Source organism: Tyto alba, unplaced genomic scaffold (assembly GCF_018691265.1).
Source record: "Tyto alba isolate M040663 unplaced genomic scaffold, T.alba_DEE_v4.0 Super-Scaffold_40, whole genome shotgun sequence".
In the NCBI taxonomy this organism is placed as follows: domain Eukaryota; kingdom Metazoa; phylum Chordata; class Aves; order Strigiformes; family Tytonidae; genus Tyto; species Tyto alba.
Genome location: NW_024881316.1, coordinates 15,415,285 through 15,432,504, shown reverse-complemented (window position 1 = coordinate 15,432,504; position 17,220 = coordinate 15,415,285). Strand labels below are relative to the sequence as shown.

General features: G+C 39.7%; 1 protein-coding gene across 1 annotated transcript in view; it reads left to right on the top strand.

The window, feature by feature from the left end:
• The first annotated feature begins 1,713 nt into the window (after positions 1-1,713).
• MEI4 (meiotic double-stranded break formation protein 4) overlaps positions 1,714-17,220 on the top strand; it is an 83,850-nt gene continuing 68,343 nt past the window's right edge. The window contains exons 1-2 of the mRNA XM_033002636.2: positions 1,714-1,790; positions 11,659-11,907. Of these exons, the coding sequence (XP_032858527.2) occupies positions 1,748-1,790; positions 11,659-11,907 (292 nt within the window). The 5' untranslated portion in view covers positions 1,714-1,747. The remainder of the gene's footprint in view (positions 1,791-11,658; positions 11,908-17,220) is intronic.

The following is a 17,220-nucleotide window of genomic DNA, read 5'->3' as shown; positions in this document are numbered from 1 at the left end:
AAATGAAAGGGCTCTGCATCTACAACTAAATTTATTCAGCTCTTACATGTTTAAATACAAAACGATCAAGCAAAAAACATCCCTCCAGGCAGCTGTTTAATGGTAGAAGGTCTCAGGGTTGTTAGGTGCCTCTAAGTAAGCCTACAATTGAGAGCAGGACTGGTGCTCTCAGAAAAAGTAGAGCCACTTTCTCTTTTAGAACATTAATAATGTTGCCTTTGCCTAATACTGCTTTTTAGATTCAGCTCTCTGTATATAAACCCCAGGTTTGCAGGTAAAAGCACTCATGTCTCTGAATCTTTCATTTCAGTCAGGGCTGAAAAGATTATATGAAAACATGGATCTACATAATGACTGTCCACTTTGCAAAGCATCTACATCACTTACGTGCACAAAAGATGCACAGAAAATTAGAAACAAAGTGTAGCTGCTGATATGTCATTGCAATAAAAGGCAGGAGAATGTTATTTTTTCCCCTGGGTTTCACTGAGAAATAAGTAGTGCTGTCAGAATGAAAATAGTCTCTAAATTATTCAGTCTAATTTATTTTTATCACTTGAAGTCTCCAATGAAAGTTCCAATGGATTAACATTTTTCTGTAGTTGGGATGGTAAATTTCTTTTTCAAAATAAAAAAAAAAAAGTACACTAGCGCAGACGTCTACCACTATGTATTTTAACAAAAGAGTTATTTTTAAAAATAAATTAACACGTTAAAACCCGTTCAGATTATCCAAGAACAAAAAATGGGGACGAGAATTTTAAAAGTATATGTTTGTCACATCTGAATACTTCTGTGTTTAGAAAGATCCATTCCCCTCTACTTAAGAACTTGATATATTGTGATAAGCCTAACTGCACCTAGTGCATCCGGCTTCATTATTAATTTCTTATCTCTCCTCCTGTCCTCCCTCCCCACCCACTTCAACTGAAGAGAATCCATTTCTGGCCAAGAAGGTCTTAACGCAGCCTTTGCAGCAGTTTGTGTAAAGAATGTAATTTTACATTTAAAAAAAAAAATAATTTCTGAAGTTAACTGGTGTGCTTTGAGCACGGTGTTTTGGCTAAAAGGCAGCTTCAATTTCAAATGGACTGTTAAAGAAATCATGTTCTGAAGTTTTACGGTCTCATTTGCTCTCAGGGTATGTGACCGTAAGAAATGTTTAGAGAGACCTAACTTGAAATCAACAGAAGAGCTCAGGAGAACTTCACGCACTTTATAGCCGTAAAGACGCGGTGGATTTGAGGCCCCACAGTGGTGAGTGTAAGAGCTCGGGGGGGTCCCTCTCGGGTGACTGCGGTGAGGGTGAGCTCCGCCGCCCCGGGGCTGCCCCTGCACCCTCCGCCGGGACACGCTCGCCCACGGCTGAGCTTCCCCCCCCACCCGGAGGCAGCACAAGGGGCTCCCCCACATCCCCCCTTCCTTCGCCCGCCCGGCTCAGGCGGTCTTTGCCTTTGCAGCACAGCGGCCTCCGCTCTTCCCCCTTCCATCTCTCGGACTCGTCCCGGCCCACGCCGTGAGCCAGCGCGCTGCGGCAGCACCCCTAAGGAGACACCTGTGTCTGGCCGCGATAAACACGGGTGGGACGTGGGGCGGCCTGTACCGCACCGCAGGGCTCCCACCGAAGGCCCTCGGGGCTGGGGCGAGGGCTGGTGCCCCTCAGCCCCCGGCCGCCGCCCGACGGGCCGCCGCGCGGAGCCGCGCCGGGAGCCCGCGAAGGGCGGCTGCCGCCCGCTGTCCCCCGGCCATGGAGCCCGAGAGCGGCCCCGGCGGCGGGGCCGCCGCGGCAGGTGGGTCGCGGATCGAAGCCGTCAGGGCCCGCCCCGGCGGCCCTCGGCCTCCCCGCGGCCGGGGAAGGCGGGGAGGGAGGCTGGGCGAGGGCTGCGGGCGGCATCAGCGGGCCTGAGGGGGTGCCCGCCGCCGCGGGGCGTGGGCGGGCTGCCTCCCTCCGCCGGCCGCTGCAGTCGGTGCGTCTGGGGACATCCCTCGTGGGTGGGAACCCCGTGTCTTTGGGTGGGGGGGCCCGGTGAGAGGGGCGGGCGACCCCGCTGGGTCAGGCCGGGGCCCGGTTCTGCTGGCGGGCAGCGTGCGGCAGGCCGCGGGTGGGCCGCCGCGGGGGCTGCGAGAGTGGTTTCCTCAAGGAAGGTTCAGTTTTATTTGGAAGGAGGTGGCAGCCTTCGCATGAAAATTGCACTTTTTTTTTTTTTTTTCCCCATTATTAATGAAGAAGATAAGCTATGAATGACTTCCGTCTGTATTTATTCAGATTCCTCGATTTCTCATATTACAAATCTGAAGGGATTTTTCTGCTTATTTCACCCACAAGTAGGAACGCTGCGTTGTTGCTAAGCTGTATTGGATAGGTGCTGAAATTCTGTTAATGTTAGTGCTCTGCTTGTTAAAATAGGTTTGCATTAAATATAAAGATACAACAGAAAAGAAGTATCAAAGATTTATCAGTATTTTTACCTGAAACTGATTATTTCTAATGTCAGTGAGTTGAAATGATTGTTTCAGATCACCCTGTCCTTAGGAATTTAGAAATCATAGTGTTCAGTCTCTGACATTTTTTCTCAACCACCAGTGGAAGAAAGTAATGATTAATTTTGTCTTATTTCCCATTTGTTGTTTTTGTTTGTTTGTTTTTATACATTTGAGTAAACTATTAATAGAGCTGAATGAAAGTGTAAAAAATACTTGTCTGTGGACTTGACTGCAAGTGCTTGGCAAGCCACTTCCATGTTCACTGTCTCTTACAACTTCCAGTATTTCATAAACTAATATTCAGACACTATATATTTAAATGTGGCTATGGTTATGTTAGTAGCTATAGTGCATATAAGACTTCATTTTTCATTGCATACTGCGTAGTTTTTAGAGCATTAGATTCCCAGTATTCCTACTATTCTCTCTTGTCTTGTATTACATTTGCTTTCTTTTGAACAATCTCATCTTTCATTCTGCCAATATAAAATTTGTGTAAGAAAGCCAGGAAGAATGTGTTTAAAATACAACGGATGCTTTCTGGTAACTTACCCGAAGGAAATTTGTTTGATGAAAGATACTGATCTTGCAGATTTAAAAACCTGTGGAGATGGAAGTATTCATGTAAAGGCTGAAAGTGTGAAATTATGGTGATATTTTAGTCAATATATTTTAACGTGAGAAGAAGAAAGATGCAAAATAATCCCTGCATAATCCTCCAAACTCTTCGTGATTGCTTTTTTTTGAACTCTGCTTTGAAACTCTGCATTCAAGAGCTAATGTAGTCATTGCAATAGGTAAAACTTGGGAGATATGGCTGCTTTCTTGTTGTAACTTGGCAGTATATAAAGACTGGGATTATTTCCACAGTCCAGAATGCCAAATGTAAATTTACACTTTATATAATTATTATCAGCACATATGAAACTTTATAAATGAATAAGGGTCTGAATTTCATGGTATAGCTCATAAAGCTGTAATGGAAAGTATGTCCTCAATTTCCAAACCAAGTGGATTTACACCCAGTTGATGGAGTGATCACAGTTTTGTTTTGGTAGGGGAAGAAATCTGTGCTGACTTAAGAATTGATAGATTTACACCATTAAGTTACACTTTAATTTCTGAACTGCAAGCTTTATAGAATAAAATCTCTTTTGTGGAAATATATGCATGTCTTTAGTAGTGAGAATAGTAAAGAAGAACATAGTGGTAAGGGTACCATGTGCCAGATTCATTAGATATCATTGTAAGTGACACAACAAAAAAGTCCTGTTGGAGGAGAAAAGAAGAGTGCAAAAGAAAGAACTCTTAGTATTTAGGGAGAACATACACATAATTTAAAACAACCAGAAATCTCAGGCTTACAGTACTGTTTTTTACTTGGCCTGTTCTAATGGGAATAGAGCAAAAGTGAATACTTTCATCTCTTGAAGGCTTCTGTGGTGCGTAAGGTGTCCTTGCTGTCAGCACTTTGTGGTGTTTCTTTAAGACTGTCAGAGTTGAACTCTTGAGTAACTTGAGATTCTTGTATGTTAAATCTGGTACATTGTTTCTCTTCTAGACTGTCACTAAGAAGAGCAGGTTAGAAAAAAGTTAAAAAAAAAACCTGTCAAATGATTCTGTCGAGAAAGCAAAATGCCAGAGCAGTCCAAACCTGGAAAGAGTTAATCTAAGCATATAGTTGTAGGACCATCAATATACTTGTGGTATTTTAAATCGGGAGTTTGCACATTTTCAAATGGCAGGAAATAATTTCCTCACATAATCTCACGGAAGAGTGATGCACAGTAACTTAATAAGGGGCCAAGCTGATTGTTTTATGCTCATTTAATTCTGGGCATGCTTCCCATGTGATTTACTTTGGACCTGTATGCTATATTTTTTGTGCAGAGGCAATGTTTTAATGTTTACAGGGTTATTCTCACAAAATTTTTCCATGATTTTGGGGTTGTCTTCTATAAAGCTTTTTTTTTTTTTTTTTTCCAGAGATACTAAAAAGATCTAGAATTGCAAACTTGTTTTAAAGGGTTCTGATTTTAGCCTTGCAAAATTTCGCTTGTTAGTTAGGCACTTAAATAGGGTTTTTTGGAGGTCTCAGCTTTAGCTGCATGTTGTGCACTTACTCATCTCGCTGAAGTTGACTGTCCGCAATACACGTGTGCTCATCTGATCTAGTCATCTCAACTCTTTCACTCGTCCGGTGAGGGAAACAAGTGTTTCTGGGCCATGACTTAACTTCATCACAAAATAGATGTACAAATAACTTGACTTATTTTTAACATTAGAAATCTCTGTTTCTGCCCATTGATCGTAAAGGATGTCTTAGACAGCTAGCTCAGCTGTAGCCTTCTGAACTGTAGGTTTCTATACTTGAGATAAATCCTACCTCTAAAATGTTACTGAAATCCCGAGGGATTATGCTTGCTTATGTTCTTAAATGCTATGAAATGGTTATAATTGGGGAATGTGAAAAAGCTCTAAAGTAGTTTTTCAGTTAATTCATGTTACTTGTTTTTGGAGTATTCATATGACTTGATTTTTAGAAGCTAAAATTATTTAAAAGTTAAGCTGTGAAGAAATAAATCATATTACATTTTAATCAAGATTCCTTGTGCTTTTGACATACCATATTTTAAATATTTATTATTTTCAGTATCATTCTAGCATCTTGAGTCCATTTTAAAAAAATGCTGGAGGTATTGTTTACACTTGTGGTAGTAAAACCAAGTTTTTTCCCTCGGTAAGTATGTCCCCATTACATATCTTTGTGTATTATGAGTATAGGTTGTTTTACAAACGACACTGTGGATTAGCCTGGGTTTAATACACATTTTTACAATAGAAGCTGCTTAATTGGAACACAGGGCATACTTTAGTTCATCTTGATTATGTAGCTGTCCCATTCTCGTTATTTATTATATACACAAAAGACAATATTATGTTAGGCATACCAATTAAATCAAGTTTATTTTATTGTTGCTTAATGTTATGGCCTTATGTGTCTGCAGCTCAGCCTAGTTCTGCTAGAGCAGTCGCATAATTTTGTGACCCATTTTGTGCTCCATTATAATGGGTCAATATTTTGGTTGCTATTGTGTAATGCAGAATAGGGATACAAAGGTGTGGGTAATTTTTTCACCTTTATCTGCAGGGTGTAATTGACAGATTGGTCAAGGTAAAAATCATGGCAACAAAAGAGTTTTTCCTATTATATTTGTGCCATTAAAGACAGACTGTACAATTAAATTTAGAAGGAAAACCCTTTTTTTGGATATTTGTTACATACAAATTACACATACATATAAAAATACATACAGTTAGAACTGTCAGAAGATTTTTATCTGTGTAGTAGTGGTGAATGGCAATTTGTTTCTGTCCTGACAAATCATTTTATATATCTCATCTATGTCAAATGTGAAGAAAACCGAGCCCTTGAATAGCCTGTTAAATAGTTACAGTCTATATTGTGTGTTAATCTATTAATTTTTAAAATGTTCAATGTTAGATGATAATGACCTGAATAACAAATAAACATCCTGTTGTAAGCAGTAAGGTTTTGTCTATGACATTTGAAGAAGTTTCTTCTGTTGTTAGACTTGAATTTTATGGGCAAACTTAGAGATCATGCCTAAGGTGTGCAATCCTGTGACATCAGTGAGTATTACTCAAATATTGAGTTATTTCAAACAAGTTTAGGTTTGGGTTTTATTTTGAGGGATCTTAGAATTTTAAATTGCACTAGAATTTAGCCCCCTTCTCCTCCCATCACTCTGTGACTTCCCTGTTTCCAAGGTCAGTCAGAAAACTGTATGTAGCACTCAGAAAGGTAAAATATATAGAATTATTCACTGCCCTTACCCCAAAACACACCCGAAAGACTTCTTAAAAGCTGTGGAGCTGAGGATTCACCTGTGCAAACTGAGTAGTTCATCCCTTGATTTGCGGCACATGCTGCCATTCCTCTGGGCAGAGGAACCCAGGGCTGACGGAGGGACACCAAAGGACGTGGGCCCAGGAGCTGGGGGAGGCTCATCCTGAGATCACTGGGTCTTTCCTCAGGGAGCAGTCCAGTTTGGTCTGACTGCAGACTTAATTGTACCCTTTTCTAGGTTAATCCTGTTCAGGAGGCTGATTCGTCTAGTTCATGTGTACTAATACAAAGAATAAGGAAGAAATCATCCCTGCGCTTCTATCAAAGGCAGAAAATGATTGTTATCCATGTCAGCCTGTTGTTGACACTAGTTCAATTCTGGGACGAGGTAGAAAAACCCAGATAGCATCCATGAGTATTTTTCTTCCTCTTGAGACTTAAGTTGATGTTGTGTGCAGCAGTGAAGGCAACCGCTGTGCACTCAGAGACTGGGCTGTTCAGCTGTGTGTAGTTACAAGTGAAAAAGAAACAATGAAGAACTAAGAGGCACAAAAGCATCTTCTGACCACTAAGAGAGTGCTAGGGGAGGAAGGGATGCTTTTTGTGCCAGTAGTGGGCTCAGGGAATTGTCTTTTTAGGGGGGAAAGATGTCATGTGTTTGACCTCAATTTACGGACTTTGGCATGTTATCAGTATGGAACTGGGGTCCACTAACTAGCAAGGTGCATAAACAGCCTTTTTGTGGGGTTGCAAGTGTTTTGGAAATAGGAGATTTTATAGCCTGTTAAAATGACTTTAATGAATGGTTTAAGTTTAGATGCAAGTTTTATCGCTTTAATGGATGTTTTCAGGTTTTTTAATAACAGTGAATGATTTGCATGGTTTGATTTTTTTATCTATTTTTTTTTTAACCAATAGTGTGAAACCTTTGACCTTTGTGATACATCGAATGCAGTTGCAAAACAGAGGGTCTGGCAGGTTGGTGGAATTAGGATAGTGTTTATGAATCAGATTTACCCTGCTTCTTTGTGTTATCCTGTTTCCTGTTTATATCTAAGGTCCTCAGAGGATCTTACAGCACCTCAAAGTTCCCATTGGTTATCTAATACAGAGCTGTACAGGACAGTTCATGACTTCTTTTGTAATTATTTCAGCAGCTGAATGATTGATTACTCAGCAACCTTCCATGACTAGGACCTCAGTAGGGCTGTGGGTCCTCAGTACCCTCTCCCTGCATGAGAGTTAGAAGGCTGGAGAGAGGCAGGGGGTTGTCTCTTTCTCATGTCGGAAGTCTAGAGACCCAGTCCTGTTTGACAGCTATTTTAGCCGATATTGTCCTCTCACTGCAATTCCAGTATCAGACTGTGGATTGAGGGGGTTGCACAGGAAACTTCTCACCGGATCGTATCTTCTGTTAGGGTGCTGCGCCCTGCTTCTAGCAGGGCTCACAAGGGGTTGCTGGTCCCTTAACATAGAGTAAACAAACGAAAAAAGGAGCTTTGCTAGGAAGTAGTTATTCTTACTGAGTAACTTGGATACCAGGTATGTTTTGGTGGATCATTCTTGATTCTTCCAGTTCCTGTCTGACATTATTTTGGCAGTAGCAGCTAGGGTTAGACTGGTGACTTCTTTCTGCTCTTGTTCTGGTACTATTCCCAATCAAGGAAAATTTCTGGTTTGGTTCTAAACCTTTTTTTCTACCTAACCACTGGTGTAATTTCTGTGCTGATATGAGCAAAAATGTTATTGATAAAACTCTGTAGCTGCCAATATGCTTTTAGTGGAATGCATTCACATTTGGTGGGCTTGGGTACAGCACTTCCTGAGAGCAAGAGATTGCTGTGCAATTTTCACTAATGCACAGTTGGCCAGCACCCCCATACTTCTAACTACATCATCCAGTGTGTTATTTTCTATATTTTTTTTTTACAGTGGTTCCTAAGAGTGCAGTTGTCCTTTTAAGGAACTGTGAAAAACTTGAATCAACTCTTACAACTCCAGCTTTTTGTTCTACAAACTTCTCTTTTCATGATCATAAAAGAAGAAAAGAGAGATGGTGATAGTGACAATAATAGAAAGGAAGTGAAAGAACTGTATATTCTTTAGAAAATCTTTGTGAAATCCAGTCTTTCTGGAAATATGTGTGGGTGTATCACCATTTGTCATTAATTACCTGGTTTTAAACAAGAGATTTCGAGATTCGAACAGAATTACTTCTCCAAAAACTGCTTTGTGTCTTGTTTCTAAAGAGAACCAACTTTGTGATCTGTGCTGCTTTTTTTTTTTTTTTTTTTTTCCCTATAACTTCTGTACAAGTAATTATTCCAGAAAAGGAGTGATTCTTTTTCTCATCTGAGAGTACCTCATTAAACTCATTCAGTGTAAAGCATTGCTGCTGTAGAAGTGAATCTGTACAAGATATTAAAAAGGCCTTCCTCAAAATCCAATTTTAATTACTTAATGGTATGTCCTAGGTGTTAAGGTGGAATGCTATTTAGGATTTTGATGTTTGTGATTTAAGGGAAAATTAGGTAAGATCCCATGGTTTGTGTGACTTATTAGGGATACATCTCATTTAGGAAATAGCATTTTGTCATGTTAAGGGTGAAAGAACCTTTCGTTTGTCTGTGTTGTATTATTAGCATGTGCACTAAGGTTTTTGCTCTGCCTAAAATATATAGTCCCCTTTAAAACAAAGTAGAAGAGTGACTCTCTTCAGTTTGGTACTAAGTGGTGAAAAAATACTGCTGAAGTAGCATTTCACACTTCTAAATTTCCTTGAGCTGTAGAAATTCAGTCTCAACTGTTCCATTGTAATTCTTTGTAATACTCGTCTATTTATGAGGTTATTTTATTTGGGGATTTTTTTGACTCTAAATCACTTCATTTAGAGTTGTGGACTGAGATGTGTAAAATGCATAGTGGTAAAGTATCAGTGGTCAAACAGCTAATTTTGACTTTTCTTTGTAATAGTATGTGATATGAGTAGAAATAAGCGGAGCATGATTGAAAAGAAGGTATTGATGGTGACTCTCTAATGATAAAAAGCACGTGAATGTTTACAAAATGCTGAAATTAAATACAATCTCCTGACCCATACTGATGTCCTTCTGCAACTTCCCTGAATGTAATTTAAAGGAAAACGCTAGTACTGTCAAGCATGATATAAAGTACAAAGCGAATCTTTATTTGTCCTTTTTTAAAAGAAGATGAATCAGAAAGCTTTTGCAGAGTAGTCTGTGGAGATACCAAAATATAAACCAGCAGTGAAGGCCATTTGTAAGACATCTTTCTGTCTGCCTTAATTTGTGGCTCTGCTCTGCCAAGGAACTTAGTAAGAATGAAGCTTGACAGACAGTTTGAGTGATAGCTGGGTGAAACTTCTGTTAAAACGACGATATAATCCGGGGAGTACCTTTCAGGTTCAAAGCCAAAGATTTTGGATACCTTACTGTTACTACTTACTCTTCTTTCATTGTGGTTCCATGTATTTAATTTTATTCACAGCTTTGAAGGCAGTTCAATTACTTGCATGATTCTGTATTTGTAAAACATTTCCTCTGATGTATAAACGAAACAAGAGTGTTCTATCTGTTTTCCCACAGAGGTGCTGATCCTTTGAGGCTGAGAGAATTAACTTCTGCTTTTTCACTGAAATTCTTAGATATGAATGGAAAAGTTGTGTGAAATAGATTTTTACAAATAAGAAATTTTGCAAAAAGTACCATTTATTTAAGGTATGGGTATAGATAGCATAGTTCAGTTTCTAAGGGCTTACTCTCTCATTAGCTTTAAGAGTGCACTGATGACTTAGACTGGGCGTTTTTGCTCTGACACAGGGCAAGAATGTAGTGTTTCAAGTGGAGAACAGTAGTTTAAAACATAGCAGTAGGTAGATCCCAAGGAATTTTTGCAGTCTTACCCCTTGTGCTCTGTACATTCCAAAGTGTAACTGACTGGTGTGTCTGAACACACAATGTGCAAGGAACGTACAGGAATTATTTGTGCACTTCAGAAGTATTTGAAAGGTGAAAGAAATATTTAAAAGGCAGCTCTTTCTCTAAGTGCCCCCAATGAATAAATAAATATGTGTTGATTTATGACTTACTGTCCAAAGTTGAGAGGAATCAAAGGAAGAAATCATCGTGGTGATAGCAGGTGATCTGGTGAAAGGATGACATGAAACATTTTATTCAAACCTGTGCTCTGACTATTTCAGAGATACTCAACACGATTTATTAGAGTGCTTAGCCTGCAGTTTTTTTGGATAACAAGAAAGAATAGTATTAGGAACAATTTTTAGATGTCACGACCAGGACAAAAGCATAAGAAGTGATTTTGTTGCTTTTTTTTTTTTTTTTTTTTAATTATTATTCTGGAAGTAATATTTTTTCAAGTAAAAAGAATACAGTGAACTGCTGAATGAAAATGTTGTGGGATTAGAAAAAAAAAAAAAAAAACCAACACAACTTTGCTAATTAGATAGGCTGGATATTATTAGTTATTTTTTATATAATTTTTTCCTTTTCTGTTCTTAGGTCCTGTACTGTTGCCCTTGGCGCAATCATCTAGATAAATACTTTCTTTTTCTCACTCCTATAATACCTTTTGCTCCATCCTCGCTGTTTGTAAGAGAGCTGATAAAACTGTCTTCTTCACTTACATCGCTAGCCACTTGCATCACTTTGAATGTCTGCCATAGACCTGTCTGCAGTTTTAGGCTTACTGTAGACTTAGAACTGCAAGTGCAGCAATACTGGGTGACCTAACCAGAAACTAACAACCACCTCAGAATTTTTATCTTTTGAGCACTGGGACTTTTGGTACACAAGTTGTATTTGGTACAAGAAATTGTATGTATTGTGTTTAAGATAAGTATAAATAACCCCATATTCATTCTTCAATCAGGGGTTTAGGATTATTTTTTTGGGGGGTGGTGTCAGGGTTTTTTTTTGAGGTTAGTATTTTTAGTGTTTTCATATTTGTTTTAGTGGAGATAATATTTGCATTTAAATTTTGCTAGGATAAGCCTATTTGAAGTGCTTGCTATTTTCACAAGTATTCTCAAACACTGCCTGAATTTTATTGTTATAGCTGGAACGCAGCTCATGTATGTTTTATTCTCAAATAGATGCTTATATTTCTGTTCTTTTCCCTGATGATTTAGGAATGCACTAGAAATAAAATGATTGGTCTCACTGTTGAACAGTTTTCAAAGCCAGGAAAATACTGTGCACAATTTCCTTAATAAAGCCATAGTGAAGTTAGTTACTTTTTTGTTTTATGTTTTTCTAATATAATAGAAATCAAAGGCGGAAGAGAAAATCAAGTTTGGTATTTGAAAATATCAAAACTAGCATTGGCTTTTGCAATTATCCACTCAAAACCACCAGGGAAGAGTTGCAAAGAATATACTGAGCACCTTGCCAAAACTGTATCTGAACAAGATTTTGTATGGAAATCGAAAGTTGAAGTGTTGGAAGCTGAGGTTCTTCGATTACGTCAGGAACTTCTTTTGAGCAAGATCTGTCCAAGATTCTGCTTGGAAAAGGGTAAGTTTCTGAAATAATTTCTGACTATGTTGCAGTAGCAAGGAAACAAACAGCTTTCATGTTGCCTACACCAATTCTTGCACCTAGATACAAGAGTCTTCATTGCACAGCTTTCTATTTTTGCCAAAGCTCTTAAGTAGCAGAACTCCTAATTCATTTGTAATGGGACTGAGCTTGTGAATTTGGTGCTTATTCAGAATTTAAATTTTTAACCTTCAGGATCAATATGTATAATAAGAAATAATTCCAGACAAAATTGTCAATACAAAATGTTACTCTAGCTTCGGAGATACTAGTTTGTAAGAATATTGATGTACCCAGTTTACATTTGGAACATGACTTAAAGACATACTGCACATTTTTTTACCACTTTAAAGATGCTTAAAATCAGAATTTAAGTCTAATGTGTTGAAAGCATGAATCCCTAATATGTATAATGGGAAGGCTAGGCAGGCAAAGGACTGTATGTCTGCTGTTTCTGTTAATGCATTTAGACTGTGGATACTGTGAATGTTTATTATGACATATGATAAAATATTGTGAATCTGATATTGTAGGATTCAGGGAAGCTGTTAGTTAAAGAGTGTGAAAAAAAAGTAATAAAAGATGAGCTCAAATACCACTGTTCCTCTGACTTGTGCCTTCTCACACTGAGAGACCAATGGCACAGGATGGGCTTAGAAATCAGGCAGTGGAGGATATCTCCAGGGTCTGGGAAGCTATTTCCCTGGGAGGTGGAGGTCAAAACGTGCTGGGTTGAAGGAGAGAGACAGTTAACTGTTGAGGGTATCTCTAAAATCAAAATGTATAGCTAGTTGGTTTATGACTTTAGATTTTTAGAAGGTTTCCTGATAGAAAACTTCATGAGGCTTTACCGGAATGCATTTGTACTGAAATGGTAGCTTCTTTATTGTCTTGTAAAAAGATTTCTGGATTCTAACTTTGACTGAGAGGGGGGATGTATTAGACTTTAGCTAGAAGCTCTAATGGTTTGGTGGTTTTTTTTCTGTTTTGTTTTGGTTTTGTTTTTTTTTTGTTGTTTTTTTTTTTATAGTAGACCTTTCTTGATAGAGAAGTGATTTAATAACTCTTTATATTTAGCTCTTGTTTGTGTGTCTGTTCTCTGCAATATATTCCAAACATGAAATTTATTTAAGAGTTAAAAGCGTCTTTCAAGGCACTGTTTGCAACAGGTGTCTTAATGTTGTGAAGAACTGATTGCCTATGATGCATATGATCAGGAGAGATTTTTTAAGATGTAATGTCTGGAGAGGATTAGGCAGAACATATTAAAGAACTAAAACCAAAATCAATTCACCTACAGCTTCTGTGTTCCAAGTCTTACATTTTTAAAGATTCTTTACCCTGAGCTGTTGAACTGAGCAATACTGATATCTCACTTGCCAAAGTAAGGTCTACTAGTTGTGAGATAGGCAGAGAAGAGCAACTGTCCCTGGTGAATAACACCTCTTCCAAAAGATACTGATTTTTGTTGCCCTAGTCACAGTGAACTTTGTTCACAGACCGAAAATGTGATAAATCGTGTCTGATTTTAGATGTTTACAGATGCACTTAATTTTCTGTGCTTTCTTCATTATGTGAACACGGAAATAGCACTCTTCCTCAACAGTTTATACATGTTTCACTTGACCCATTGCAATTTTCACTAACACGAATATGGTGAATTGTCTACAAAAGACATCCCTCTCTGTTCTGCTAGCAATAGGCTGACTGGCTTAGAAAAAGTCCCATGATTTCCAAATCACTTCAGTCAGCTGCTCTTCATGGATAACTCTTTTTATTTTTCATGGTCTCAGCAGCCTGTTCAAACCTACCTTGGGTAGCTGACCAAGTCTAATTTTTCAGTGAAGAAAAACTGTAATTTCAGTCTGTGTTTAGCTAATGGAATCATAAATAGAGATGAGTATGTGGTATCTGTAATCCTTCTGTATTCCTTCAGTTTCTCCAAGGTACACACCCAACACCCTACTAATTTGAAGGATTATGTGTAGCTGCTTTTCCCTTCAAATGTTTGTTTATATTTATGACTACACTGTTGATAAACCTGTTAGACAGAAGACCTTTAGGCATTTGAAATCTATGGGTGTTCCCATCAGCCCCGCCTGCATCACACGCTGTCCAAGAGGAGTAGGGCATAGTCTTCTCCTTTAGTTTCTCTTAACCACTTCGGTGTAAGAGAGCAAAAGGGTGTGGAAAATCAGAACTGTATTGTAATTTCTATTTCTTCATAGAGGTTTTTCTTAACATTGAAAGGACACTTTCAAGCTCCTGGAGTCTAACTTTGAGATGGCCATTTTTTGTGATATTTCTTTTGACTGAGTGGGGGTTTGTTTTGTTTTGTTTTTTTTCTCTTTCTTAAACATTGATATGACATGTAAACTCTTCTAATAATGGATTTGAGCCATATATTATTTTGGAAATCAGGTGTTCTTCATCAGACAGATTGAACTGCTGAGTGACCATTCATGGTTACAGTTTCATTAGAGACAAATGCTCAGGCTCTTGCTTTTGAATAAAGAAAGATCATTACTGATACCTGACAAGGTATCTGTTGGTAAGATCTGTTCAGTGTTCTGATGATCAAGTTGATGATGTATATTAATAGCAGAACACCTGTGCTTGACATTTACAGAAAGATGGTCATAGAAGCATGCAGGGTTTGTGTGTGTGGTGGGGTTTTTGGTAGCAGGGGAGGGGGCTACAGTGGTGGCTCCTGTGAGCAGCTTTTCAAAGCTCCCCCGGCTCCAAGTCAGACCCACCTCTGGCCAGGGCTGAGTCAATGAGCGATCATGGCCATGCCTCTGCAATAACATATTTAAGAAGGGGACCTAGGAGGAGGAGCTGGAGTTGTAAGGAGGAGCTGTGACATCTATGCAAACACTGAGGTCAGTGGAATAATGGAGCGGGAAAGGCAGGTAGGTGTGCCAGTGCAGGGACCCCCTGGCAGCCCGTGGTGAGACAGCAGGGCCGCCCCTCCTGCCACCCGTGGAGGTCCACGATGGAGCAGAGGTTGACCTGAAGCCTGTGGAGTAGCCCACACCAGGACGGGCTGTGCTTAAAGTGGACTGGAACTCTGGGGAAAGAAGCAGGCCCCGCTGTTGTAGTTTGGTGCTGGGAGGACTGCAACATGCGGAGGTGTCCCATGCTGGAGCAGCCCGTGGGAGGGACTCACGTCGGAGAAAGTTTGTGGAGGACTGTCTCCTGTGAGAGGGGGACTGTGCTGGAGCAGGGGGAAGAAGTTCCAGAAGCTCCCCCCACTGAAGATGGAAGCAGCAGCAGCACTGACTGCACCCCCCCATTCCCTGCCCCTGTGCTGCTGGGGGAGGAGGTAGAGATATCGGGAGCAGAACTGAGCCCGGGAAGAAGGGAGGGGTGGGGGGAAGGTGTTTCTAAGATGTGGAAATGCTTCTCACTGCCCTACTGTGTTAAGTGTTGTTGTTAGTGTCTGTATTAAATTTATGTACTTTTTTTTTCCCCTAACAAGTCTGTCTTTTGCCCATGAATGTAATGGGTGATTCATGCCTCCCTGTCTTTATCTTGTTTCCCAAGCCTTTTGCTTTATTTTCTTCTTTTCAGTGCTGGGGGGAAGGGAGGAGTGAGCAGCTGCATGGTGTTCAGTTGTCTTCTGAGCTCAAAACATGACAAGAAGCAAAGCCTACCAGAAATATGGGCAATATACACTACCGGCAATGTCTGCTCTCCTCTCCTGTGTGTTGTGCTACTTTTGAGATTCTTTAAGCGCATGGAAATTAGAAGCTAAAGGGTGGCTGCTGCTGAGATAGGAAGACGTAAGGAGCTTGACTCTTAAGTTGAGAGGAAAAGTGGTATAAGTGGTGTTCCATCCTGTTCACCTGAAGGCTACTAGGGATCGATCCATCAAGCCTTTGTTATGGTTTATTGTTGGTGTATTTCCCAGGTTTACCACCTAATAGCACACCAGATAAGTTCTCTTTAGGGCCGAGTGTAACTGGGCTTGTTCTTAGGGCCAGGTAATCTACAGATGCCATGGGTCCTTTTCCTCCTCCACTCGTTTCTCTAACTCCATTTTTTGATGTGATGTTCTGCTTAAAGCAATGAAACCTCTTACAAGTATTCAAACCCTCAGCTTTTCTTTTGCTTTCTTGTATTCTGCTTAACAACTCTATAGATGCAGGAATACCAGAGTTTCACAAAATCCACCACTGGAAAAAATCTCCTGCAGTAAGGAACAGATACTGCATTAGTGTCTGCTGCTGCCTATTGAGAGCTGAAGAGTTCGAGTCCTTCAGCCAATATTTGCTTTGCAGCTGTATCTTCCCTGTTCTGCATTCTGACTGCGAGAGCTTTCCTCCCCCACCTGCTGTTTGTAATAATAATAGTAGGTCTTTCAGAGGATTCAGGAATTATGAGAGACTGCCCATGGAGTTTTATTTCGCTGATATGAGAAATTTGTGAGCTCTTTGAAGCTGTGATGCCTGTTTTCCTTCTTCACATAAAGTTGCACACAGGATGGATGCACAAGCACACAGAGGAGAAAGACCAAAGTATCCATTTTTAAAGATATGTTGCCTAAATTATTTTTGTCCCTCCTGACTAGTTCTTTGTCCTCAGAGACCCTAAAAAAAGTCTGGCGTTCCTCACTGAGGGGGAGGAGCATGCTTTGCTACAGGTAGTATGGGTTGTTACAGTTTAATGTCTTGTTTATAAAATTGCCGTGGTATATATTCACCGACTGTGCTGTGTCTGGAAGTTCCTTATTTGACTTATTGTGCAGCTGTCTTTCTGAATACAAGGACACTGGTACTCCTTTTACATGGTAGTGCTTTTGTCTATACATCAGCCATCCAAGGATGAGGAGAAGCAAATCTTTTTGTAATTGTCCATTATTTTTCACCTTGCCAGTATTGTCCTAACAGCTATGCCCATGGATAGAAAGAAATCAAATTTCATATTAATCAATGTTTCTTGCTTTTCTTTGATTCAAATTGAAATTTCACAGAAAGGAGGTGAGAAGCTCGGTGGTGGTGTTGGTGTTTTGTCTTACAAAACATTGATGAATTGATAAATTAATGGATTGAAGCACCTGTCCTCAGACAAATTCCTTAGCTGTTATCAGCTCATCAAATCAACAATCATATTGTTTCTTGGGTACCTCTGTAAAAGAGATCTGAAAAGTCTGCAGCTGTTACTCCAACCTAAGAAGGCATAAATGTGATACTCTACCCTTTTTTGCTAAGCATGTATTTTAGGAATGACAATCTAGAGGATAGATGTTTATTGCCCTGATTGCTTTAGGCTGATACTCTTGAAGGG